Consider the following 27,141-nt stretch of genomic DNA (forward strand, 5'->3'; position numbering starts at 1 on the left):
TATTTTGGAATGTAACAAAATATCACAACAATTGTTGTAACTTGTCTCCTTTATTGACGGTTGTTTCACATTAACAAGAGAATGCAGGGTTTGAAGCTTTCAGTGCTTTTCAGACTCTTCCTAAAGGAAGATAAACATTAATAAACTAATGGAAAGTGCAATTTACATCAACCCTACACACTCAATTACTAGTATAATCTTAAAGTTAAGTCCAAGACTTCCAAACACTGAAAAATACTATTGTACCAGAAATTGTTATTTATTTTAACATAAAAAACTAGCTGCTTACATGAGCAGTCAAGGTGTTCATGGGCTCACTTTAGGCCGTACAACTACACACACAGCTTCGTTAAGGCAGCTTTATAGTCAATCATAGAGGTATTAGGCAGAGAAGGTGGAGGAGAGAAGGCTTAGTTTGTTGCACTAAATGATGGATCATAACTTCCGACACCGGAACAACGTTTTGAGGATATACTGATGGGATCATGCTAAACAAAACACAGCTGACAGCAGAAACTATTTTTAGTAATAAGCATTGTGTGGGGGGCTAGCCAAAAGATGAGCATGTCAACCTAGTCCGTTGAACCTGATTCGTTATTTCGTGCAGATATGATTAAAGAGGTGGTCATTGGCAGGCCAAAGCTGTAGTGTAGAATCACAGTGTCTATGTGAGAAGAACGTGCATATTTTCAGCCACTCTAATGTTGTATCTTGTCTCATCCTTGGAAGACATGGTTTTGGTACCATTAGACAGTGTTGAGGTTTACAGCTACTTGTTGACCCCAATGACTGTTAAAGGGTGTATTCTCTGGGCCAAATTGTCTGAAATGATGGTCAACAGTGTTACAGCCAGTCGACTATGCATTGAGAAGGTGAATGCTGATTTTGACCCAGCCCATTGAAAATTAGTACTGAATGTCGAGGTTAAAAGTGGTATCAGGTTATTGGCCATCACATAGCTGGACAGGGGGTTGCTATAGTCAATCATTAACTAATACTGACCACAATTAAATAGCACAATGAAAAGGTACTAGTTATAGGGGAGATTTCAGGTTTCTAAACCATTTCTCAAGTTAACATTTTTTTTGTGTGGAATAGCCAGAGGTAAAGGCAGAAGTTGGGGCTGTGGGAAAAACAGAGGTTGGGAATGTGGACAAGCCTGAGGCTGGTTTTCTGGCCGGGGCTTATTGGCGAGGATCATCTGGGGCAGGGATCCTTTCCAGGCTGGGCTCCATGCCCCAGATCTCCCGGGCGTACTGGGAGATGGTGCGGTCGCTAGAGAATTTACCACAACCGGCGATGTTGTGGATCACCATCTTGGTCCATTCTTTGGGGTTCTGTTGGGATGGATCGGAAGAGAGGGGAATTAAAACCATTGCAGAAGGAAGGAATACTGTTATGTTATGTATGTGGAAAGTTGACAGGGGAATAGTCAAGTCACCTTTTATTTACAGTGCATTTAAACAGATCTTAACACACTTTACAAAAAAATAAAGAAATTAAGAAAAAATAAAACAATAGATATTCAGTCTATGAAACACTGACCTTGTAGAGAGCACTGACTTTGTCCTGACATTTGATGTAGGCTTCGTAGTCAGCGAACACCTTGAATCTGCAACACAAACATCATGCTCGGTTAGACATTGTGTGGCTGCGTGTATATCAGTTGAGTACAGTGTGTCAGCATTTGGGTATTCTTTCGGTGACTCAGCATTTTCACCCACCTGTCATGATGCAGTAGCATGTTGACAATGTCCTTGAAGAGGTCGTGCTGGTCGGGGCTGAAGTATCCACCAGCGATCTGGTCCATGGCCAGCTTCAGCTCAGGAATGCGATTGTAGTACTCCATGGCATCATATCTGGAAGATGGATAAATTACCAAAGAGGATACATTTATAAAGAAGATAAAATATATTTTTTCCATTATGTCATTTTTCCACCTATCATCATTTCCAAGTCATCCCCCCCCCCAAAAAAATCTGCTTCCCTTCCATCCTTCACCATTCCAAACGTCTTGGCTTCCTCACCAAACTTTACCAAGTAAGCATCCTTCCATGTCATCCATAAGTTCTCTCCATAGCTATCATCCAATGCCAATCTTTTTGTCTTCTCCACCATCACTAACCAGAACCTCTTTGTCCATCCTTCCATCCATCCACCCACCCACTCACACCCTCCACTGTCTTACCCGCTCTTGTCCATGGCGTCCACGTCATCCACCCTCATACCAAAGATGAAGAGGTTCTCCTCCCCGGCCTCCTCAGCCATCTCTACGTTGGCTCCGTCCATTGTGCCGATGGTGAGCGCTCCGTTCAACATGAACTTCATGTTGCCAGTTCCAGACGCCTCTGTGCCAGCTGTGGAGATCTGCTCAGATAGATCGGACGCAGGGATGACTGGGTAGAGAGAGAAAGAGAGATGGGGGAAAAGATGGGTCTTAGAACCTTTAACAAAATTTGGCGGCGCTAGCGAGCGCAAAGTCTTAAACGAAGAAGGAAGACATGGAGGGTTACTTAGCTCCTATTGGAGCATAAAGAAAGAAACCAACAAAGTATGTGACTTTTTTTTTTTACTTTTCTCGGCCAGAGTGACCTTGTAGTTCTCCAGGAAGATGACTTTGAGGCGGTCGCCCACCACCTCGTCGTGGTTGACAATATCTCCAACGGCTGTGATCAGCCTGATGATCAGCTTAGCAGTGTGGTAACCAGGGGCAGCCTGGGGTAAATGGAGAAAAACATATGGAAGCACATGGATGCCAAAATCTCATACAGGGTAGCTCAAAAGATTAGCCTGGTCCCAGATCTGTTTGTGCTGTCTTAAAAACTATAGTCGTTGTCTCCATAGGAGTTGGCAAGACAGCTCAAACAGATGTAGGACCAGGCTAACAAAATATATCTATGACTAAGACTTTTACAATACACTGTGTATCCTTGTTATGTAATCACACTTTAATTGCTACTCACCTTTCCTCCAATCATGATAGTCCTGGGGGTCCAATTCTTGTTGGGCTCCTTCTTGATGCCTGATTGAAAAAGAAGACAGGCTAACTTGGTTTACTGAATAATGTCTCTCACTAGAGCTGTGAAAGAATGGAGTACCACTCACGGTTGTAGAGAGTAATGATGTGCAGGCAGTTAAGGAGCTGCCTCTTGTACTCGTGGATTCTCTTGACTTGAACGTCAAACATGGAGTTGGGGTTGATCTTCACCTTGTAGTGCTCCTCGAGATAGGCAGAAAACTTAAGCTTGTTCTCCTACAGATAGAAACAGGTGTTAGGAGGAGTGATAGTCATTGTCTCAAGTCGGAGATGTGGACCGAAATGACAACGACACCATATGAGAAGAGACTGTTGTGTTCTGACCTGTTTGACCTTGGCGATGTCCCGAATCAAAGAGTCGTCATCCACAAACTCCAGCAAATTCTTCAGCTGGCCGAGATCGCGGATGTAATCCTCACCAATCCTCTGCACATTCAAACATTCAGAAACACCCATGTTTAGAAGAATTCCATCAAACACTAGTGTCAAAGCCACTCTTACTTCACTTTAGCTGTATACTCCACCACATACCTCTGCAATGACTTCAGCCAGTCCAGGATTGCACATGACCAGCCAGCGTCGGGGTGTGATGCCATTGGTCTTGTTCTGGAACTTGTGGGGGTCCACCTCGTAGAAGTCCTTGAACCTGTGGACACAATGGGCAAATGATCAAATGCCCCTCGATATCTCACTGACCAATGGGATAGCAAAGTACAGTATAGCTAACGCCAAAATAAAACAACGTTTTTTTTTGTACAGAGTGGCCTTGATGATGTCCGAGTGGATGCGGGCCACTCCGTTGACGGCGTGGGAGCCCACGATGCACAGGTGGGCCATGTTGATCTTCTTCTGGTCGCCCTCCTCCACCAGGGACATGCGGCGCAGACGGTCATGGTCCCCAGGGTAAAGGTTAGCAATGCGCTGAGGGAGGAGGAACAAAGGATTTTATAGTAGTTGTACGGCCCTTCCTGTTTTGATCACGTTAGTGAGAGATGCTAGCACATAAATGTTGAGGTAATGGTTTGGACTGTATCTAACTCTTAATCCCTCTAAAAGGCTCGGCAGACGGTACGTCGAATTCAGTCTTTCATCACGCCACACTGTTTGGTGTTCCAAAATTAGATTTTGATGTCAACCTGGACAGATTGTACAATCTGCTCCAGTTCTGTCGTCACATTCTGCAATTGGCTTGCGAGGTTGACATAGGCTACGCCAACTGCAATGGTTTATTTGATCTGCACATGCCAGCACCAGCGGCACAAGCCTCACTCTATGCTTATGTGCGAGTGAAGTGAGTTTGGAACAAGTTAAAGTATGCAATTTAGAAATAGTTTTCACATATATACGTAAGTATGGAGACGCCCCTTCAAATTAGTGGATTTGGCTATTTCACCCACACCCGTTGCTGACAGGTGTATACAATTAAGCACAAAGACATGCAATCTCCATAGTCAAACATTGGCAGTAGAATTGCCCTTACCGAAGAGCTTAGTGACTTTCAACGTGGCACCGTCATATAAGTCAGTTTGTCAAATTTCTGTCCTGCTAGAGCTGCCCCGGTCAACTGTAAGGGCTTTTATTGTAAAGTGGAAATGTCTAGCTCACAGAACGGGACTCCCGAGTGCTGAAGCGCGTAGAACATTAAAAAGAAACGTTTGTTCTCTGTTGTAACACTCACTACTGAGTTCCAAACTGCCTGTGGAAGCAACGTCAGCACAAGAACAGTTCGGTCGGGAGCTTCATGAAATGGGTTTCCAGCCTCCCGGGTGGCGCAGTGGTCTAGGGCACTGCATCGCAGCGCCAGCTGTGCCACCAGAGACCCTGGGATGCGCGTTGTGTTAAGAAGCAGTGCGGCTTGTTTGGGTTGTGTTTCGGAGGACGCTTGGCTTTCGACCTTCGTCTCTCCCGAGCCCGTACGGGAGTTGTCGTGATGAGACAAGATAGTAATTACTAACAATTGGATACCACAAAATTGGGGAGAAAAAGGGGGTAAAAGAAAAAAGAAATGATTTTCCATGGGCGAGCAGCTACACACAAGCCTAAGATCACCATGCGCAATGTCAGGCGTCGGCTGAAGTGGTGTAAAGCTCGCCGACATTGAACTCTGGAGCAGTGTAAACGCATTCTCTGGAGTGGTGAATCACGCTTCGGACCTGGCAGTCCGATGGAGAAATCTGGGTTTGGCGGATGCCAGGATAACGCTACCTGTCTGAATGCATAGTGCCAACAGAAAAGTTTGGTGGAGGAGGAATAATGGTCTGAGGCTGTTTTTCATGGTTCGGGCTAAGCCCCTTAGTTCCAGTGAAGAGAAATCTTAATGCTACAGCATACAATGACATTCTAGACGATTCTGTGCTTCTAAATTTGTGGTAACAGTTTGGGGAAGGCACTTTCCTGTTTCAGCATGACAATGCCCCCGTGCACAACATGAGGTCCCTACAGAAATGGTTTGTCGAGATCGGTGTGGAAGAACTTGACAGGCCTGCACAGAGCCCTAACCTCATAGAACACCTTTCTGAGGATTCGGGAATTCTGACTGTGAGCCAGGCCTCATCGCCCAACATCAGTTCCCAACCTCACTAATGCTCCTGTGGCTGAATGGAAGCAAGTGTCTGCAACAATGTTCCAACATCCAGTGGAAAGCCTTCCCAGAAGAGTGGAGGCTGTTATGGCAGCGAAGGGGGGACGAACTCCATATTAATGCCCATGACTTTTGAATGATGTTGTATCACATAACAAATATTTTCAGGGAAATCATTCTTCTTTCAAAGCATGAAAACGTTTCAAACAAACCGTTAGATTAATCTGACTATTCACAATAATCGTCAGGTGCCTTGTGGCTGAGGTCAGTCACCAGGATCGGCTCGTAACATCAGCCACACTATACGATAAAGGCTCAACGTTTCAGACACTGACAGAACTTTGTTGGAGCCTACGACCACACGTAATGGTACTTAATTGGCAGACCTAGAACCTGTCACACTGAATGAGCCAAGATGTCCGACAATCGTTTACGACATAAGAATTTGTCCATGATGTAGACATTTTGTCTGAGACTGCAAAATCATGGCATAAGACGGCTAACATTGTACAGGCTGGTGGTTTTAAGACCCATGCCTTTATTATTTGACCCACACTGTAATATGGAGTGAACATTTAGATGTCTCTCTCACTCTCTCTCACTGTCTTTCTTTCTCCCACTCCACCCCCCTCCCTCCAGCCTTCTTCCTCCAGCCTTCTTCCTCTCTCTACCTCCAGGTGGCGTCGGTTGATCTCGAAGATGATCTCCAGGTGTCTGGGCAGAAGGTTTTGGAACAGGTCGATTGGCCAGCGCTCCAGGGCTTCAGGCAGGACTGTATGGTTGGTGTAGGCACAGGTACGTGTAACGATGTCCCAGGCCTGAGAGAGGGGTAAAACACAAAGATGCATGTAGAAGGAAATTGTCTTAGTGAATGTTTGGTCAATCAATTTAAGGGCATCGGAGAGGAAGAGGCTAAGCGAGAGGTTTCACTCTTGCCAAAATCTGTCCAAAATAAGCCCAATGTGTTATTATTGGCTTATTTTAGACCTAAGCTTGTGACCTGCCTTCCCGCCTTTGGGACAACGACTCCCATTGTTAGGGCAGAGACATGAGCATCTCGTCATTATATAAAGATCTCTGGGAGCATTCCCCTTTTTGTGGTGAGTATTTGTTACTCTTCTATTTTTTGTGCAACACTTTTGCTTAAGCAGGGGGACCAGCACTTTACCTTCTCCCATGTCTGGTGCTCCGTGTCCAACAGGATCCTCATCAGCTCAGGGATGGCCAAGGCAGGGTGGGTGTCGTTCAGCTGGATGGCCACCTACAATACGGGCAAGAGAGAGGACATCAGCACAATAGATACGATGCAGTTAGGGAAGGAAACCTTTGCATTTAGTCTCACACTCCGCCATTGTGTCTTTGGCATAGTACCATAGAGTGAACAAAGACATTTGGAGAGTATATGGTGCTTTGATACATATCGTCCGGTTACAACAGTCTAGGACGCTAAGGATATCTATTGTATCGAGCTTACCTTGTCAGGTAGGGTGGACAGGTCCACACGCACAACCTCGGTGGAGCCAAACTTTGAGGACTTGAAGCGACGGACAATGTCCTGCAGAGTGGCCGCCACCACAAAGTACTCCTGCTTCAGACGAAGCTCCTTGCCCTCGAAGAACTAGGGTCAAACACAGATCCACAGTCCATCCCACTTGTTTATTATGAATTCCTCATAACAGTGCATTGACGGCTGGGTAAATAAAAGTTACATAAACACTGGGTTCTACTCACGTTGTCATTAGGGTAGAGGACACGGGAGATGTTCTCAGCCAAGTTCCTGTCCAGCACAGCCTGAATGTAGCCGCCAACATTGACTGTAGAACGGCAGAAAAACGTCTGGTCTCATCATACATTTAAAATGTCTTGCACTAGACTGTTTTCCAGCTCCAATCCTGACAATCTGACTGGTGAATTAGCTGACTGACAATACTATTACAAAGGTTGTAAAGATGTTGAGCGATGCATAATTGAATCAAATCAAATTTTATTTGTCACATACACATGGTTAGCAGATGTTAATGCGAGTGTAGCGAAATGCTTGTGCTTCTAGTTCCGACAATGCAGTAATAACCAACAAGTAATCTAGCTAACAATTCCAAAACTACTACCTTATAGACACAAGTGTAAGGGGATAAAGAATATGTACATAAAGATATATGAATGAGTGATGGTACAGAGCGGCATAGGCAAGATACAGTAGATGGTATTGAGTGCAGTATATACATATGAGATGAGTATGTAAACAAAGTGGCATAGTTCAGCAGGTTCAAGCAGTAAACCAGGCAAGCCCAAACAGTCCAGAAGTAACTCACAGTCTTTCAGGTTGAAATCACATGGGGCCTTGGCGGACCATAGTCTCATGGTGTTCACAACGTTGTTCCTGTAGCCAGGGACTGGCGTGTCATAAGGAAGGGCCAACACTACCTGTCAACATAGCAGGGTCATGTAATGTTTAGTTATGGCTACAATGATGACTATTTCTATGTTGTATCCTTTCTATGTGGCCTCTCACCTGTGTGTCAACCCATTTCACCCCTTCGGGGGTGTGCTCCACTCTGCCATAGAAGTGGACAGGTCGCATGTACTCGGGGCGGGCCTTCTCCCAGGGGTTGCCGTAGCGCAGCCAATCATCAGCCTCCTCCACCTGTGAGGAGATGTCAGTCACTACAATGAACTATGAGTTGATTATTCTGATTATACAGCATCATGACTCTACTGTGAGTAGATGACAAAAATGTGAGAAATGATTCATCAAATAAGTGGACCATCTAAAGCACATGACCCCAACAAGCACTGGAAAGTACCATATACACTCACAGACATGTACATAAATATAATCAACTTTGCCAGTCAGTCAAACTACCTGCCAGCCATTGACTATTTTCTGGTTGAAGATGCCAAACTCATAGCGGATGCCGTAGCCGTAAGCTGCCAGCCCCAGAGACGCCATGGAATCTAGGAAGCAGGCTGAGAGCACAAGTGGGGGGGAGGGAGAGATGAGGTGGGGGTTTTCCTGACCACTGCCTGAGCATCACTGTCATTGGCTACACTATTTGTGCAGGGAAGAACCAGTGAGGTAGACCAATCGAGAGCCAAGGAGTAGGAGGAGAAACTCACCGGCGAGCCGTCCAAGACCACCATTTCCCAGGCCAGCATCCTCCTCAATGTCCTGCAGCTCCTCCATGTCCAGACCCAACTGTTGAAGACGAAGATACATTGTTAAGATTTATAGTACTTTATTAGCCATCATACATTTTAGGGTGGAGGGAGGATGGGAGCTACCTTAGCGTAATAAGTCAAACTTTAGCATCTGAATACAAGGGGATGGGGCAGTGTTCAATCTCAGAGTAGGGCCACGTACCTGAAATTATTATGTAATCAGAAAGTATTCTTGAATCTTACATGGAGTGTGAAAAAAAAGCACTCATTGTCAGTGTCATTAATGTTCAATGTGCCAGTTTCATACCCTCCACAGTATATGTCACAGACAATGTACTAGGTTGAGGTAACTATGATGGGACACTGTTATGGTCCAGAAGGGTCCTATGGCCCTAAGGCCTATCCGTCAGTCACCTGATAGGTGGCCTCATCACAGGCATTCTCCAGTGCCAGGTTCACCATGGTATTCTGCAGGGTACGCCCCATGTAGAACTCCAGGGACAGGTAGTACACACGCTGGAGAGGAGCAACAGAGGAAGGTACATCAAGAAAAGTGAATGCAATACAGTACAGCGCAGAATACCCTCTGCATTAAAACACACCTTCAGCCATCCAACAGTAGTGTGCCCCCATGTGGTAGCCCTGAGAAATGCAACATTATCTCTGCCTCTCCTATTCTTCTAGAGAGGAAGCAGCTGTAGCCAAGAGGGGAGAGCCGGTGCTGCCAAAAACAGCAGATCTATACTTGGCGACCCGTCAAGCAACAGCTCTTTCTGAGAGAGCATTGGAATGAGTTCAACTAACTCCCAAGCCTCTATTAATACCGCTAGTGTACACCAACAACTGTTTCAAAAGACAAAAGTTCTTTATAAAGCACTTGGATTCATCCCATGGTCTCACAATAACCGACATCAAGAGTGCTGCAAACCGTGGCAGTTTGTTTACTTATGTCCGTATAGGATGTCTCTGCAGCTTGTCTCCACCTACTACAACGTCACCGAGGACATACAGGTTTTTACATCATATTCTCATTCGGATTCATGTATGGGGTATGTAACTCACACTGAAGCTATGCAATGAAATCATAATGAAATCAAATACATTTTTGTCACATGCACCAAATACAACAGGTGTAGACTTTACCGTGAGTTCAAAGGTAAGAAAAGATGAGCAAATAATTTTTTTTTTTAAAGGAAATAGTAACACAAAAAACAACAATAATGAGGCTATATACAAGGAGTTTCTATTGTTTTATTTATTTCACCTTTATTTCACCAGGAAAAGCAAATTGAGACCCGGAGTCTCTTTTTCAAGGGAGATCTGGCCAAGAAGGCAGCAACAATCAACAACTGCTGGTGGTGAAGGAGACCAGACTATTGAAGTAAAGAGGGAGTTTACCCAAAAGGGCTTTTGTAGATGAACACATACAAATGTAGCTTTCTGTGCATATGAAGTGAGGTCCAACCTACCATTTGGTACAAGTTGCAATGGCGGGTGAGTGACTTGGCATTTGTAATAAAGAGCAAGGATGCATGATAAACAGAGTCCAGTCTCTGTAAGGAGTACCAGTACAGAGTCAATGTGCAGGGGTATGAGGAAGTTGAGGTAATTGAGGTAATGTACATGTAAGTAGGGGTAAAAGTGACGAAGCAATCAGGATAGATAATAAAAAGAGTAGCAGCAGCCTATGTGAAGAGTGTCTATGTGTGAGTGTTTTGTTTGTGTCAGCGTATATAGTGTGTGAGTGTAGTATGTGTGAGTGTGTGGGTCGAGTCCAGTGAGTGTGCATAGAGCAAGCGCAAGAATGTCCATAGAAAAAAAGGGGGACAATGCAAATAGTCTGTGTAGTCATTTGGTTAACTGTTCAGCCGTCTTATGGCTTGGGGGTAGAATCTGTTCAGGAGGTTTTGGTCCCAGATTTGGTGCTCTCGTACCGCTTGCCGTGCGGTAGCAGAGGGAACAGTCTATGACTTGAGTGGCTGGAGTCTTTGACAATTGTTAGGGCCTTCCTCTGACACCGCCTGGTATAGCGGTCCTGGATGGCAAGGAGCTCGGCCTCAGTGATGTACCGAGCCGTACGCACCACCTTCTGTTGCTCCTTGCGGGTCAAGCAGTTGCCATACCAAGTGGTGATGCAGCCAGTCAAGATGCTCTCAATGAGCACGGTTACATGCACATAATAATGCAGTTATTGTGGATAGTCAGGTTAATATAATAGTATGTTTAAAACGTTTGCATGCTTTGCAAGAAGAACGATTTCCCTAACAATCCTGTTTACATGGACACATCTGAAATCAGGCTACCCGATGGGAACGTTTGTTAATGCAGAACATCGGCAAACGAAATAAACGTTCTCGCACAGTGACCATGTTATTTCTGCGAAGACTATTTGATTCTGAGTCGGGACATGCGAGGTGTGTATGTGAAAACGATTTATACGATGCATACCTACAGTTTTTCCTAACTCACTTCACTCGCACATAAGACAGAAGCTTGCGTTACCCGGGACTGGCCGCGCTACCCGGGACTGGCCGCGCTACCCGGGACTGGCCGCGCTACCCGGGACTGGCCGCGCTACCCGGGACTGGCCGCGCTACCCGGGACTGGCCGCGCTACCCGGGACTGGCCGCGCTACCCGGGACTGGCCGCGCTACCCGGGACTGGCCGCGCTACCCGGGACTGGCCGCGCTACCCGGGACTGGCCTGGCACATGCGCAGATCAAATCCACCACTGGAATGCCGATTAAGCAGTTTACATGTCCTAATAATTTGAAAGATTGCTCGCTGTATGCTTACTTCGATTATGACCTAATGCAGATTAAGATAAGCAGAGTAAGATGTTGACATGACTAATGTCATACTCGGCCCTCTTCTATAATATTGAATTATTAGTGTGCGTGTAAACATACTCAATTGTGCAGCTGAAGAACGTTTTGAGGATCTGAGGGTCCATGACAAATCTTTTCAACCTCCTGAGAGGGAAGAGGCGTTGTCGTTCCCTCTTCACTACTGTGTTGGTGTGTTTGGACCATGATAGGTCCTTAGTAATGTGCAAACTGAGGAACTTGAAGCGCTTGACCCTGTCCATTACATCCCCGTCGATGTGAATGTGGGCTTGCTCGGCCCTCCTTTTCTCCTTTTCCTGTAGTCCACGAATAGCTCCTTTGTCTTGCTGACGGTGACGGAGTTCTTATTGTCCTAGCACCACACTGCCAGGTCTCTGACCTCCCTGTAGGCTGTCTCATCATCGTTAGTGATCAGTCCTACCACTGTTGGGTCTTAATGATGGTGTTGGAGTCGTGCACAAACACGCAGTCGTGGGTGAACAGGGAGTACAGGAGCGGACTAAGCACGTACCCCTGAGGGGCCCCGTGTTGAGGGTCAGTGTGGTGGATGTGTTGTGGTCTACCCTCACCACCCGGGGGTGGCCCATCAGGAAGTCCAGGATCCAGTGTCAGAGGGAGAGTGATGAGTGATGAGCTTGGATGGCACTATAGAGTTAAATGCTGAGCTTAAGTCAATGATCAGCATTCTAACAGAGGTGTTCCTTTTGTCCAGGTGAGAAAGGGTAGTGTGGAGTGCAATAGAGATTGCGTCATCTGTGGATCTGTTGGGGCGGTATGCGAATTGGAGTGGGTCCAGTGTATGTGATGATGGTGTTGATGTGAGCCATGTCCAGCATTTCAAAGCATTATATTTTTAGAGATGTGAGCGCTAAAGGGCGATAGTCATTTAGGCATGTTACCTTGACATTCTTGGGCACAGGGACTATGGTGGTCTGCTTGGAACATGTAGCTATTACAGACTGGGTCAGGGAGAGGTTGAAAATGTCAATGAAGACACTTGCCAGCTGTTCAGCACATGCTCTAAGTACCCATCCTGGTAATTTGTCTGGCCCTGCGGCCTTGTGAATGTTAAATTGTTTAAAGGTCTTACTCACATATACTACAGAGAGCGTGATCACACAGTTGTCTGGAACAGCTGGTGCTCTCATGCATGGTGGTGCAGTGTTGCTTGCCTCAACGTGAGCATAAAAGGCATTTACACTTTGTCTGTTTGATGGAGGGCGTATCGGAATTTTTTATAAGCGTCCAGATTAGTCTCTCGGTCTTTGAAATCGTCAGCTCTAGCCTTTAGCTCAGTGCGGTTGTTGCCTGTAATCCATGGCTTCAGGTTGGGATATGAATGTAAGGTCACTGTGGGGACAACGTCTTCAAGGCACTTATTAATGAAGCACTTATTAATGCTAGCAAAACAGTCCTGTAGTTTAGCCTCTGCTTCATCGGACCACTACCGTATTGAGAGCGTCACTGGTACTTCCTGTTTGAGATATGGTCACATTTGGTAAATGGAGGGAGAGCTTTGCAAGCATCTCTGTGTGTGGAGTAAAGGTGATCTAGAGTTTTTATGCCTCTAGTTGCAAATGCCTCTTCGCTTCATTATTTCTAAGGTCACTACTTTTTATTTATTTTTGATTTTTTAAAAACCTTTATTTAACTAGGCAAGTCAGTTAAGAACAAATTCTTATTTTCAATGACGGCCTAGGAACAGTGGGTTAACTGCCTTGTTCAGGGGCATGCTCTCAAAGCTCGGGGATTCGATCTTGCAACCTTTCGGTTACTAGTCCAACACTCTAACCACTAGGTTACCCTGCTGCCCCACTTAAGTGATAATGCCCTCGAAGCCGGTGTTTGGAGGATATATTTTCATGGGTATTGTTAGGCCCCAGAAGAAGTTGAGGGCCGGCAAACCGTGCCAATATATCCTTCAAACACCGGCTTTGAGGGCATTATCACTTTTATACAATGGGTTACTATCTTATTTAAATAATGATTTACATATTTTTATTTGAAAAAAATGTTATTTTGATGAATTTATTCATACAATTTCATATAGTCCCTACACAAATCTAAGGTTTCTACCCAAGCCGGCTGGTCGTTCTTTCTATCGGTTCGGTTGCCAGAGATGCAACCCAGTCGTTCAGTCTTTTTGTTCTGTATCTATGGACGCGACCCAGTCGTTCGTTTCAAATGTTCCATTGCCATACTGGCGGGCATCATTCCTATCCCTTGCTTGCTAGCTAGCCAACTACGGCTAACTTAGTCACGTCAAAGCAGCCAGAATAACAGCAAAGTAGCTGCATTTGCATTTGTTTAAGCTGTTTTCTAGTGACCTTTATTTGGATACATCCATAACAATGAGCTAATGAGGCACGTTTTTGCCTGACATAGAAAATGTGCTCACTCGTCAGGACACTGCTGTTCAGAACAGCTAGCCAACAACACAGCTAAAACAATCACTTCAAACTGAAGCTGGAAAGGCTGCAAACTTCCCTCCACCCACCACCTGCCAAGCCCTCTTTTACACTACTGCTACTCTCTGTTCATCATATATGCATAGTCACTCTAACCATATCTACATGTAGATACTACCTCAATCAGCCTGACTAACCGGTGTCTGTATGTAGCCTCGCTACTGTATGTAGCCTCGCTACTGTATATAGCCTGTCTTTTTTTTACAGTTGTTTTATTTCTTTACTTACCCATTGTTCACCTAATACCTTTTTTGCACTGTTGGGTAGAGCCTGTAAGTAAGCATTTCACTGTAAGGTCTACACCTGTTGTATTTGGCGCACGTGACAAATAAACTTTGATTTGATTTGATTTACAAAGAAATGTCAATTAAAACATGTTAAACGAAACGAAGTGTGGGACACAATGCAGATAGCCCGGTTAGCCAGTGTGCGGGAGCACTGGTTGGTCGGCCCAATTGAGGTAGTATGTACATGAATGTATAGTTAAAGTGACTATGCATATATGATAAACAGAGAGTAGCAGCAGCGTAAAAAGAGGAGTTGGGGGGGGCACACAATGCAAATAGTCCGGGTAGCCATTTGATTACCTGTTCAGGAATCTTATGGCTTGGGGGTAAAAACTGTTGAGAAGCCTTTTTGTCCTAGACTTGGCACTCCGGTACCGCTTGCCAGTCTAAGACTGGGGTGGCTGGGGTCTTTGACAATTTTTAGGGCCTTCCTCTGACACCGCCTGGTGTAGAGGTCCTGGATGGCAGGCAGCTTAGCCCCAGTGATGTACTGGGCCGTAAGCACTACCCTCTGTAGTGTCTTGCAGTCGGAGGCCGAGCAATTGCCGTACCAGGCAGTGATGCAACCAGCTGTAAAACCTTTTGAGGATCTCAGGACCCATGCCAAATCTTTTTAGTTTCCTGAGGGGGAATAGGCTTTGTTGTACCCTGTATATATCTATAAAAATGATGCCAGCTGAGTCATGATTTTGACTGGCTGAGAAACGCTGGCTGCCTGTCTGTCTCGTCCCGACAAAATTACTATGGGACAGCTGAAGATCGAATTTGAATACTGAAACAATGTTGAAAATGTCGGAGAGACAGATAGCAAGCTTTATACAAATCTCTGCTGCTGAAAATGAAATATTATTCTAAAATAAATGTAAGGTAATGTCTAGATGCTTTTGAGACAGTGGATTGCACAGTCAGATGTAACAGAGTATATAGGCATTTTAACGTCATATATTTAGCCTGTGATAACTTGTGGAATAGACACTGACTGGAATGCGGTTTTAACCAATCAGCATTCAGGATTAGACCCACTCGTTGTATAAAGTGCTACAACATAATTGATCGGGATGGTGTGTTTGATATCCTAAATGAAGAGCTAGGAGGGAACGACACCCGAGACTTCGATTGACCTGTGACATTTCAAATGGGGTTATTCCGACAATAGGAGGGCATGCAAATGAGGACATGGAAAACAGAGCTCCCTACTGTCCCATTGAGTGTGAACATGATTAAGTGACAAAGGCATCTAGTCCCTTGTTAAAAATAGTTGCATTAGTGGCCCCTTCTAAAAGGTTAGAGCGACTAGGGAGGGAGATGCCAATCATTGGTGGAGATGGGGTTACATAAACACTCTAAATAACAGCAGTGTTACAACTATTACTACAGCTATTAAATGCATTTGTAAACATGAAGACTTTGGGAAGAACGGATTGATTATGAGAAATTACTATTATAGGAAAATGGGCCGAATACCAAAAATGTAATTGAACTCTTGATGACCAGGGGTTATCAACTAAGGATTTGTGTAAACAAATTATTATTTATATTTCTTACAGGGCATGGAGGTATTGGTCAAATGTGTTCTCAGGGTCTTTATTTGATCACCGTGCTGCAGGAGACCTGCTTATGCCGATTATGACTTTACACTTGACGCCGATTCATATAAAACAGAGTAAGGCGTTTATATGATTAGTAATGTCAAAGTCAGGCCCACTGCATGGCCGTGCACAGACCTTTCAGGGCACAGGTGCTGAAAATGAAAAAAAAGAACACAACCCCCCCTTTTTTTTGACTGATTGCTTTTTAAAAATTTTATCTTCAAAGCTCTTTCGATTTTTAAATAATAACTTAATAATATAATATTCATAATCTTCTAACTCATGATAAATGTCAGGCTGGCTTGTTTGGATATTTTTGTATATTGTGGTCTGTGTTGCTGCTGCCCTGACACACATGTCCAACTCCCGACTGAAGGGGGGGGAGTTGAGTCGGAGGCATCATTGATGCATCTGATCCTCTCTCTTTCGGCCTCTCTCTGCTGCGTGTATCAGCCAACCAGACCGAATATTGATGATGTAAATCAAGTGTTATCAAGTGTTAATCAAATGTTTTGCTGCTGTTGCAGTACTGTTGATATTTAAACTAGGTAGCTAGCTATACACTGGACCGGTGACTACATCTCAAATTTGAATACCGGACAGCAGAAAAGCATGCGCAGCCACGTAGTTCAAGATGAACGTATATCCATGTCCTAAGGACGTCGGGAAATGCTTTCAAAACTGGCCACTGGGGCAATAGTGAGCGCTGTTACCATCAAGTAGGCTTGGGTTTTGTTAGGGTGTTGTGGGCGGGGGTGGTCCCATGACTCTGGATCAGAAGGTTGTGCGTTCGATCTCTATCGTGCAAGTTGGTTTTTGGTTTTAACCCTATTTCAAAACTTAACCCTTACCGTAACCATTTGGAATGAGTGCCTAAACTTACGAGCAGCAGGAGCAACAAAAACACTTTGAAATTTGACATTTGGAGTAACTGCAAATAAAAAAAGTTTGGAAGACGTGGATGAACATCTAACTCTGCCATAAGACTGAGAGCTTGTTTTGTGCGTGCGAGCTCTCTACAGGCCAGAACAACAGGCGCAACAAAGGGACTGGGTGGGGGTAGAGGGTGGCGAACTTGACGATGTCATGACGACTTGCGGGCAGTCGGTTCAGAACAATGCCAAAACCTGTATTCAAAAATAAAATTATACCACCACCCAAAAGGGCACTTGGCGAGTGGGACGGCAAAGGAGCAAGTGGGAGGCACAGGTAGACCCCTATCTGTGCACGTGCCTGGCCTACTGCCATAAGCAGTTTAATATTGAATTATTAGTGTGCATGTAAACATACTCATTGATCAGGTTTCTTGGTGCTACATGTAGTTGTTCATTGACATGGAATTTTTTGCAAATTCTGTGCACTTGTTTTTTAATGCGAATTAAGGCCCGCTTTTGAGTTAATACTGCTTGCTTGTTTGTCGACTAACTTTATCTACTCTATTGATTATGTGATGGTGCTGGAGGGGAAGGATGCCATCTTATTGGCTCTTAACCAACCATGCTATCCTGTTTGTTTTTTTGCGTTGTTCATAACTTGTTTTGTACATAATGTTGCTTCTAATGAGCTTCTGGACATCAGCACTGCGATTTCTTACCTCAAACTGTATGAAGAGTTCTTCTTCACTGAGTCGGACTGGAGGGATATTATACAAACACCCCAGATCCCTGTTATTTGCGGAAGAAGGAAACTGAGATTTCGCAGAAAGAGATCGGGGTACCTTGTGAGGATCAGGCGACGAGTGGCTAATCTGCCTTTGCCTTCCGTCCTGCTAGCTAACGTTCAATCGCTGGGAAATAAATGGGACGAACTGAAAGCATGTTTATCCAACCAACGGGACATGGCTGAAAAATGACATTGAGAACATACAGCTGAAGGGTTATACACTCTATCGGCAGGACAGAACAGCAGCCTCTGGTAAGACACGGGGCGGGGGCCTATGCATTTATGTAAACAACAGCTGGTGCACAATATCTAAGGAAGTCTCAAGGTTTTGCTCGCCTGAGGTAGAGTATCTTATAATAAGCTGTAGACCACACTATCTACTTAGAGAGTTTTCATCTGTATTTTTCGTAGGTGTCTACATACCACAACAGACTGAGGGTGGCACTAAAACCGTACTCAATGAGCTGTATACAGCCATAAGTAAACAGGAAAACGTTCATCCAGAGGCAGCACTCCTAGTGGCCGGGGACAATGTTGGGAAACTTAAATCAGTTTTACCTCATTTCTATTAGCATGTTAAATGTGACCAACTTTACTCCACACATAGAGATGTGTACAAAGCTCTCTCTGTCTCAGTCTGTATTGCCTACATGTTTCAAGCAGGCCACCATAGTCCCTGTGCCCAAGAACACTAAGGTAGCCTGCCTAAATGACTACCGACCCGTGGCACTCACATCTGTAGCCATGAAATGCGTTGAAAGGCTAGGTCATGGCTCACATCAACACCATTATCCCAGAAACACTAGACCCACTCCAATTTGCATACCCCACCAACAGATCCACAGATGATGCAATCTCTTGCACACCACACTGCCCTTTCACACCTGGACAAAAGGAACGCCTATGTGAGAATGCTATTCATTGACAACAGCTCAGCGTTCAACACTATAGCGCCCTCAAATCTCATCACTAAGCCAAGGACCCTGGGACTAAACACCTCCCTCTGCAACTGGATCCTGAACTTCCTGACAGGTGGTAAGGGTAGGTAACAACATATCCGCCACGCTGATCCTCAACACGGTGGCCCCTCGGGGGTGCGTGCTCAGTCCCCTCCTGTACTCTCTGTTCACTCATGACTGCACGGCCAGGCATGACTCCAACACCATCATTAAGTTTGCTGATGACACAACAGTGGTTGGCCCAATCACCGACAACAATGAGACAGCCTATAGGGAGGAGGTCAAAGACCTGACCCTGTGGTGCAAGGAAAACAACCTCTCCCTCAACGTGATCAAGACCAAGGAGATGATTGTGTACTACAGGAAAAGGAGGACTGAGCACGCCCCCATTCTCATCAACGAGCTATAGTGGAACAAGTTGAGAGCTTCAAGTTCCTTGGCGTCTACATCACCAACATCACACTTTTAAAATTCATATTGTTATCTTGTTGCTATATTTGCATAGCTTCTTTCATGTAAACGCATTTAGCATATTGCTACTGATTAACAATTTCTTTGTGGATTTTGATGTGTGCTTGGGGTAGAGGTCGACCGATTATAATTTTTCAACTCCGATACCGATTATTGGAGGCCCAAAAAAGCCGGTCCCGATTAATCGGCCGATTTAAAAAAAACACATGTATTTGTAATAATGACAATTACAACAATACTGAATTAACATGCAAAAACAAAGTGTTGGAGAAGAACGTAAAAGTGCAATATGTGCTATGTAAGAAAGCTAACGTTTCAGTTCCTTGCTCAGAACATGAGAACATATGAAAGCTGGTGGTTCCTTTTAACATGAGTCTTCAATATTCCCAAGTAAGAAGTTTTAGGTTGTAGTTATTATAGGACTATTTCCCTCTATACCATTTTGTATTTCATTAACCTTTGACTATTGGATGTTCTTATAGGCACTTTAGTATTGCCAGTGTAACAGTATAGCCTCTGTCCCTCTCCTCGCTCCTCCCTGGGCTCGAACCAGCAACACAACGACAACAGCCACCACATCGAAGCAGCGTTACCCATGCAGAGTAAGGGAAACAACCACCCCAAGGCTCAGAGAGAGTGAAGTTTGAAACGCTATTAGCGAGCGCTAACTAGCCAGCCATTTCACTTCGGTCACACCAGCCTCATCTCGGGAGTTGATAGGTTTGAATTCATAAACAGCGCAATTCTTGATGCACAACAAAGAGCTGCTGACAAAACCCACGAAAGTGCTGTTTGAATGAATGTTTACGCGCCTGCTTCTGCCTACCACCGCTCAGTCAGATACTTAGATACTTGTATGCTTGTATGCTCAGTCAGATTATATGCAACACAGGACATGCTAGATAATATCTAGTAATATCATCAACCATGTGTAGTTAACTAGTGATTATGATTGATTGTTTTTATAAGATAAGTTTAATGCTAGCTAGCAACTTACCTTGGATTACTGCATTCGCGTAACAGGCAGTCTCCTTGTGGAGTGCAACGAGAGAGAGGCAGGTCGTTATTGCGTTGGACTAGTTAACTGTACGGTTGCAAGATTGGATGCCCCGAGCTGACAAGGTGAGAATCTGTCGTTCTGCCCCTGCACGAGGCAGTTAACCCACTGTTCCTAGGCTGTCATTGAAAATAAGAATGTGTTCTTAACTGACTTGCCCAGTTAAATAAAGATTAAATAAAGGTGTTGAAAATACAATTTTAAAAATTAAAACATTTGGCAAATCGGCGCCCAAAAATACCAATTTCCGATTGTTATGAAAACTTGAAATCGGCCCTAATTAATCGGCCATTCCGATTAATCGGTCAACCTCTAGCTTTGGGTTATGGTCTTGCTGGAAGATCCACATCCGGCCAAATTTCAGCCTCCTGGCAGAGGCAACAACGTTGATGCTGTTGACCTTAACAAGGGCCCCAGGACCAGTGGAAGCAGAATAGCCCCATAACATCAAAGATCCACCATCATATTTTACAGTAGGTATGCATGAACAAAATCAAAACCCATAACTACCTACAAATACAGTGATGGACCTTTGATGTTATGGGGATATTTTGCTTCCACTGGTCCTAGAAGCGTCTGCACAATGACAAATGTTATGCACTAGTAATGTTTAGAAATCTTCAGAGGAAGTGAACCTGCCTCCTGTTTAGACAGCTGGTTGTTGTGTTTCAGATCTTTGAGACGGGTGAGGTGGTGGACTGTGTGACAGTGGAGCCCTACATGCTGGGGAACTTTGTGAATCTCACAAACAACACTACTAAAGTGGACAAGAGGTTCAAGGCCTCAGAATACGGCATAGTCTTCGGATATCAGGAGACTGAAACTTGGCCGCAAAGTGGATCTTCCAGCAAGACAATAACCCCAAGCACACATCAAAATCCACAAAGAAATGGTTAAGTCTCCACACTTGAAACCCATTGAAAAAACCTGTGGTTCGAATGGAACAGAGCTGTACATAAGCGCAGACATAAGCGCAGACAAGACACACAATACCCCATAATGTCAAAGTGGAACTATGTTTTTAGAAATGTTTACAAATTAATAAAAAATTAAAATCTGAAATGTCTTGAGTCAATAAGTATTCAACCCCTTTGTTATGGCAAGCCTAAATAAGTTTAACAAGTCACATAATACAGTGTATTCAGAAAGTATTCAGACCCCTTGACTTTTTCACATTTTATTACATTACAGCCTTATTCTAAAATGGATGAAATTGTTTTTTTCCACATCAATCAACACACAATACCCCATAATGACAAAGCAAAACCAGCATTTCAGAAATGTTTGCAAAAAAAAAACAAGCCATGAGGTAGAAGAATTTGTCCATAGAGCTCCGAGACATGACTGTATCGAGACATGACTGTGTCGAGGCACAGATCTGGGGAAGGGTACCAACTTTTTTTGCAGCATTGAAGGTCCCCAAGAACACCTTGGCCTTCATCATTCTTAAATGGAATAAGTTTGGAACCACCAAGACTCTTCCTAGAGCTAGGGCCGTGGTCAGGGAGGTGACCAAGTACCCGATGGTCACTCTGACAGAGCTCCAGAGTGCCTCTGTGGTGGTGGGTGGATCTTCCAGAAGGACAACCATCTCTGCATCTTTTTCAGCAGCAGGGACTGGGAGACTAGTCAGGATCGAGGGAAAGATGAAGGGAGCAAAGTACAGAAATATCCTTGATGAAAACCTCCTCCGGAGCACTCAGGACCTCAGACTGGGGAGAAGATTCACCTTCCAACAGGACAACGACCCTAAGCACACAGCCAAGACAACACAGGAGTGGCTTCGGGATAAGTCTCCAGCCAGAGCCTGGACTTGAACCTGATTGAACATCTCTGGAGAGACCTGAAAATAGCTGTGCAGCGACACTCCCCATACTACCTGATAGAGCTTGAGAGGATCTGCAGAGAAGATTGGGAGAAACTCCCCAAATCCAGGTGTGCCAAGCTTGTAGCGTCATACCCAAGAAGACTTGAGGCTGTAATCACTGCCAAAGGTGCTTCAACAAAGTACTGAGTAAAGGGTCTGAATACTTGTGTAAATGTGATATTTCTGTTTTATATTTGTCATTATCGGGTATTGATGAGGGAAAACAACAATGTAATACATTTTAGAATAAGGCTGTAACGTAACAAAATGTGGAAAAAGTCAAGGGGTCTGAAAACTTTCCAAATGCACTGTATTTCTATAGAAGAAGCCCATTTTTATTCTCAGCTTCTTAACTACCTCATCAATATGCTTTTTAAAAGACAGCTTTTCATCTATACAGATGCCCAGATTTTTGCAAGCAGGGACAAGATCAATATAGACACCATCCAAAGTACATATGCTTAAATCATTAGTTATTTTTATGCGCTCTAGAGAACAACATATACTTTGTTTTACCTGCATTTAATACTAATTTCAGGTCAATAAAGTTTTTCTGTAATACAATGAAGACAGACTGTAGTTCAGATAGAGCCTGGTCAACTGTGGGGGCAATAGCATACCCAGTATTATCTGCATACAAGTGCAGGTTACATTGATCAACAGTATTGAAAGCCTTTGACAGGTCAATGAAGATGACAGCACAATGTTGCCTTTTATCCACACTGTTAATCATTTATAACTAGGGATGCAGCATAGATAGTGCTACGACCTGGTCTAAAACCTGTCTGATGTACAGCACATTTAGAATACATTTCAAAGATAAGAAAGATCTTAGCTGAGAAATAATCAAGAATTCTAATATTTTACCTAGGCAAGAAATTGGGCGATAATTATTTAGGGTCACCACCTTTGTGAACGGGGAGTACATGGGCCGCCTTCCAAACCTTGGGGATAGTACCAGATATATTTGCCAGGTTAAAAATATGCGTTAATGATTCAGCAATCAAGGGGGCAGAGATCTGCAGCAAAAATGGATCAAGCATATCAGCCCCAATGGATATCAGTCTTAAGCAAGGCTTCTAGCACATTACAGATAGTAAACTGTTGAAATGAAAAAAAAGATTCACTAGAATTGGACAGAATCAATTTAACATTTATTTTTCCAATGTGTGTATGTAACTATTTTCTGGGTAGACATTAAATCTGCAAATGTATGATGTTATTTTTTTGTTTAATAATCCAAGATTCTCAACTAATGAACTGTATGTGATGCATTTGTTCATAACTCTTGCTCAATATTACACCCATAAAATTACTTTCTTTAAGAACATAACAAATAATATTCTGTATTTTTAAAGGTTGAATTAAATAATTACTTTGTTACATTAAAAAATATGCTCTATAAGAATAAGAAAGTAATTCAATCTATTGCTACTCTTAAAGATGCACTATCCAGAAATCGCTCGCCATTTCCTGGTTGCTGAAATTATAATAGTTAGCCTAATTTCAGTTTATGTGACAAACCGAGCAAGTATAGTGTAGAGAATCATTGTAACTTCTAAACCGCTGTGAAATATATATTACATAAACAAAAATATTGTAGGTCGTGTACAAAACCGAAAATTAAAGACACAAACATTTAAGAACAGGAAGCATAGAAATAGCGCACATAGAACAGATCTACCACTTCTTAAACTTGCTTTCAAAAGAGAATGACAGGCCTATAACTCACATTGTTATGTGAATTTGGTCGGGTCGCCCAAAAAGTTACATATGGCAGCTTTAAGCATTTTACATGTATTTGAATGTACAACCCTGTGTGCGTTTTTGTTTTTGCGTGTTTGTGATGTTTTGTGTTACAAAAATCTATACATTCTTAACAAATGTAACATTTAAATGTATATCCTTCAAAATGTATGAAATTTATATTATGAAAAAAAAAATGATAAGAGTATGCGAACGTGAGTAGATTATGTTGAAAACGACAGGCGTCCATCTTGGATGCTGTCTCCAGTTTATCAACTCAGTGATTAAGAATTAGATAATATACAGAAATGTACTGAATGTTTTCTCATCCAGAGATGCAACATCATAATGTAGCCTAACTAGCAAGGAGCTTTGATGGAGCGCTCAATGTAGAATTTGGCATCCCTTTACCATTTTCCCTGCATAATCACATTGAGGATGAAATAGTCTACTTTCCCTTCAATTGATATTATATGAGCATAACACTTCTGTAATTTTAGCGTCTGAAGCGCAGAGTCTAGATTTCAGCATAATTTCACATAATGCGCAGTGATATTTCCCTGGGAAAACCACCCCCTCCCCACTTTACCCGGAGTCTGACAGAGGCGTAGGCCTACGTGCCGAAGCCTGCAATATGTGCGGAAGATTGCGATGGGACGGGAACACTGTGTCACTGCGGCAACTCGACTGCTTACCTTGGGGTCTTTCTCGTAGTAGTGCTGCTGCGTCCTGATCCATCGGCCAACCAGATGGTCGCGCACTGTGTTGGCCAAGGCGAAGTAGTAGTCCCTTTTGGTCGCCACATTTCGGTCCTTTACGAGTGTAAAGTGGAGATGGCGATTAAAATTAGTCTTGAGGTCTGAAACATTTTCCACACCTGCAAGCCCTCGCACCGATATCTGCTTTCTCTTCTCCTGGTCTGTCAATGGCTTAGGCATCTTGGTAAATGCGTATTTTCTATTGTACGACTGTAGATTCGAATGGCAAATATCGACCTAGGCTGATGAGAGATGGCAAGTAACTAACTGTGTTATGCCTATGCTTGTCACAGTGTTTGCCCTGCCTCCCTCTGACCAGTGGGGATCCACGCGATAATACAGCCACAAAGTCTATATCGTAAAGCTTCAAGAAAACACAAATGTGCTTTTTGGTCTTACGTTAAGGTTAGGCATCCTGTTAGCAGTGTGGCTAAAGTTACGGTTAGGTTTAAAATCAGATTTTAAGAAGATAATTGTTGAAATGGGCGGGGTTTATGATTTTGTGACCGTGGTAACTTGGGACGACCGTCCAGTGGTGGACTGCTCTGGCAATATTGCACCATACCGCCAGCCCCGGCACCAACCGCTCAAATGTTGTATCCCATCAGAACCCAAAATATTGTCTTGTTTTACTCCAATGTTTGTAAACAAAGTATATGTAAACAAACACTATATAGCCACAAAACAAAACTAGAATCATCCTTAATTGAAACAATAGCATACCACCCCTCCTCTGTTTTGGTAAAAAGCTGAGGGATGGGTCTGGAGTAATGTAGCCACTCTCAAATTCATAGACAAAGCCATGGATGCAAGGACTGACCATCCATGATATAAAAAATGTAGTTTTAACCATGTTTTGAGTCTATACAGTGTTTGTTTGCATTTACATTGTTTACAAATATGGGAGTAAAACAAACGAATATTTTGAGCTCTGATGCAAGGTATGACGGTTGAACTAAGCTCATGAGGCATTTATAAGTTATATTTTTCAAGAATCAATATATATCAATAAGTCCAAAAATTGATGTAGCAACGGCAGATTCCCTGTTTAAACTGTCTGTGAGCCTAGAATCACGTTCTTGGTCCTCATCATCCAAATTTGACTCGGCTCGTAGTGGTAGCATTTCCCTCACAATCCTTGCTCACTTTTTTGCATCTTTAGTTCAGCTGGCAAAAGCACCAGCATAACTTTTATTTTAAACATTAACATATGTTAATTTGGTAGCCCATATTTTGCTGCACAGGCTTTGAGAGCTTTTTTGTTTGTTCTCGACACCAACCTTCACATTTTTTACCTGCAATTTCGGCAACTTCAGTAGGATCTGGCTGGTTAACTGGCATGTTTGACTTTGAACTCAACTGGGCCGGCCAATCCTGGCAGGGTGAATGTTCCTCACTGCATCTGCCCAGTTGAGAAAGATGCTAGATTATGTCAACAGAGAAAAAGGTAGGCTATAGCCTAGGTTTCTACAAAAATACACTATATATACAAAAGTATGTGGACACCCCTTCAAATTAGTGGGTTCGGCTATTTCAGCCACACCTGTTGCTGACGTGTATAAAAACAAGCACCCAGCCATGCAATCTCCATAGACAAACATTGGCAGTAGAATGGCCTTACTGAAGAGCTCATTGACTTTCAACATGGCACCTGCATAGGATGCCACCTTTCCAACAAGTCAGGTCGTAAAATGTTTGCCCTGCTAGAGCTGCCCCGGATCAACAACAAGTGCTGTTATTGTGAAGTGGAAACTTCTGGGAGCAACAACGGCTCAGCTGCGAAGTGGTAGGCCACACAAGCTCATAGAACGGGACTGCCGAGTGCTGAAGCGTGTAGTGTGTATAAATAATCTGTCCTCGGTTGTACCAATCATTCCTGAGTTCCGAAATGTCAGCACAAGAACTGTTCGCTGGGAGCTTCATGAAATGGGTTTCCATGGCAGAGTAGCCGCACACAAGCCTAAGATTAACATGCACAATGCCATGCGCCGGATAGAGTGGTGTAAAGCTCGCCCCATTGGACTCTGTAGCAGTGGAAAGATGTTCTCTTGAGTGGTGAATCACTCTTCACCATCTGGCAGTCCAATGGACGAATCTGGGTTTGGTGGATGCCAGGAGAACGCCACCTGCCCCAATGCATGGCGTGTGCCAACTGTAAAGTTTGGTGGAGGAGGAATAATGGTCTGGGGCAGTTTTGGGGGCTAGGTCCGAAGGGAAATCTTAACGCTACAGCATACAATAACATTCGAGACAATTCTGCCCATACAGAAATTGTTTGTCGAGATTGGTGTGGAAGAACTTGACTGGCCTGCACAGAGCCCTGACCTCAACTCCATTGAATACCTTTGGGATGAATTGGAACGCTGACTGCGAGCCAGGCTTTATCACCCAACATCAGTGCCCAGACTTTCTTCCATTCAGCCACAATAGCATTAGTGAGGTCTCACTAATGCTCTTGTGGCTGAATGGAAGAAAGTCCCTGCAGCAATGTTCCAACATCTAGTTGAAAGCCTTCTCAGAAGAATGGAGGCTGTTATAGCAGCAAAGGGGGGACCATCTCCATATTAATGTCCATGATTTTGGAATGAGATGTTCGACAAGCAGGTGTCCACATACAGTACTTTTGGTCATGTAGTCTATATTAACAGGCCGGC

At 43.8% G+C, this 27,141-nt stretch overlaps 1 protein-coding gene across 1 annotated transcript; it reads right to left on the reverse strand.

The window, feature by feature from the left end:
* LOC112260068 (glycogen phosphorylase, muscle form) lies at window positions 1-24,907 on the reverse strand. The gene is made up of 20 exons (XM_024434874.2): window positions 24,425-24,907; window positions 9,192-9,293; window positions 8,736-8,814; window positions 8,482-8,585; window positions 8,131-8,262; window positions 7,931-8,042; window positions 7,350-7,432; window positions 7,093-7,236; window positions 6,787-6,879; window positions 6,290-6,436; window positions 3,795-3,958; window positions 3,569-3,683; window positions 3,362-3,463; window positions 3,106-3,253; window positions 2,964-3,022; window positions 2,574-2,715; window positions 2,189-2,396; window positions 1,725-1,859; window positions 1,546-1,612; window positions 1-1,337 (listed from the first exon to the last, which is right to left on the reverse strand). The coding sequence occupies exons 1-20, from the start codon at window positions 24,665-24,667 to the stop codon at window positions 1,185-1,187; spliced, it is 2,532 nt and encodes an 843-aa protein (XP_024290642.1). The 5' UTR covers window positions 24,668-24,907; the 3' UTR covers window positions 1-1,184.
* Between the last annotated feature and the right edge of the window lie 2,234 nt (window positions 24,908-27,141).

The sequence above is a fragment of the Oncorhynchus tshawytscha genome, linkage group LG10 (assembly GCF_018296145.1).
Source record: "Oncorhynchus tshawytscha isolate Ot180627B linkage group LG10, Otsh_v2.0, whole genome shotgun sequence".
NCBI lineage: Eukaryota > Metazoa > Chordata > Actinopteri > Salmoniformes > Salmonidae > Oncorhynchus > Oncorhynchus tshawytscha.

Coding starts and splice junctions, on each gene's coding strand:
- LOC112260068 (XM_024434874.2), bottom strand. CDS start 24,667: ATGCCTAAGCCATTGACAGACCAGGAGAAGAGAAAGCAGATATCGGTG. Junction 3,959..6,289: donor TCAACCGACGCCACCTGGAG/GTAGAGAGAGGA, acceptor CTCCTCCCTCAG/CGCATTGCTAACCTTTACCC. Junction 2,716..2,963: donor CTATCATGATTGGAGGAAAG/GTGAGTAGCAAT, acceptor CATTTACCCCAG/GCTGCCCCTGGTTACCACAC.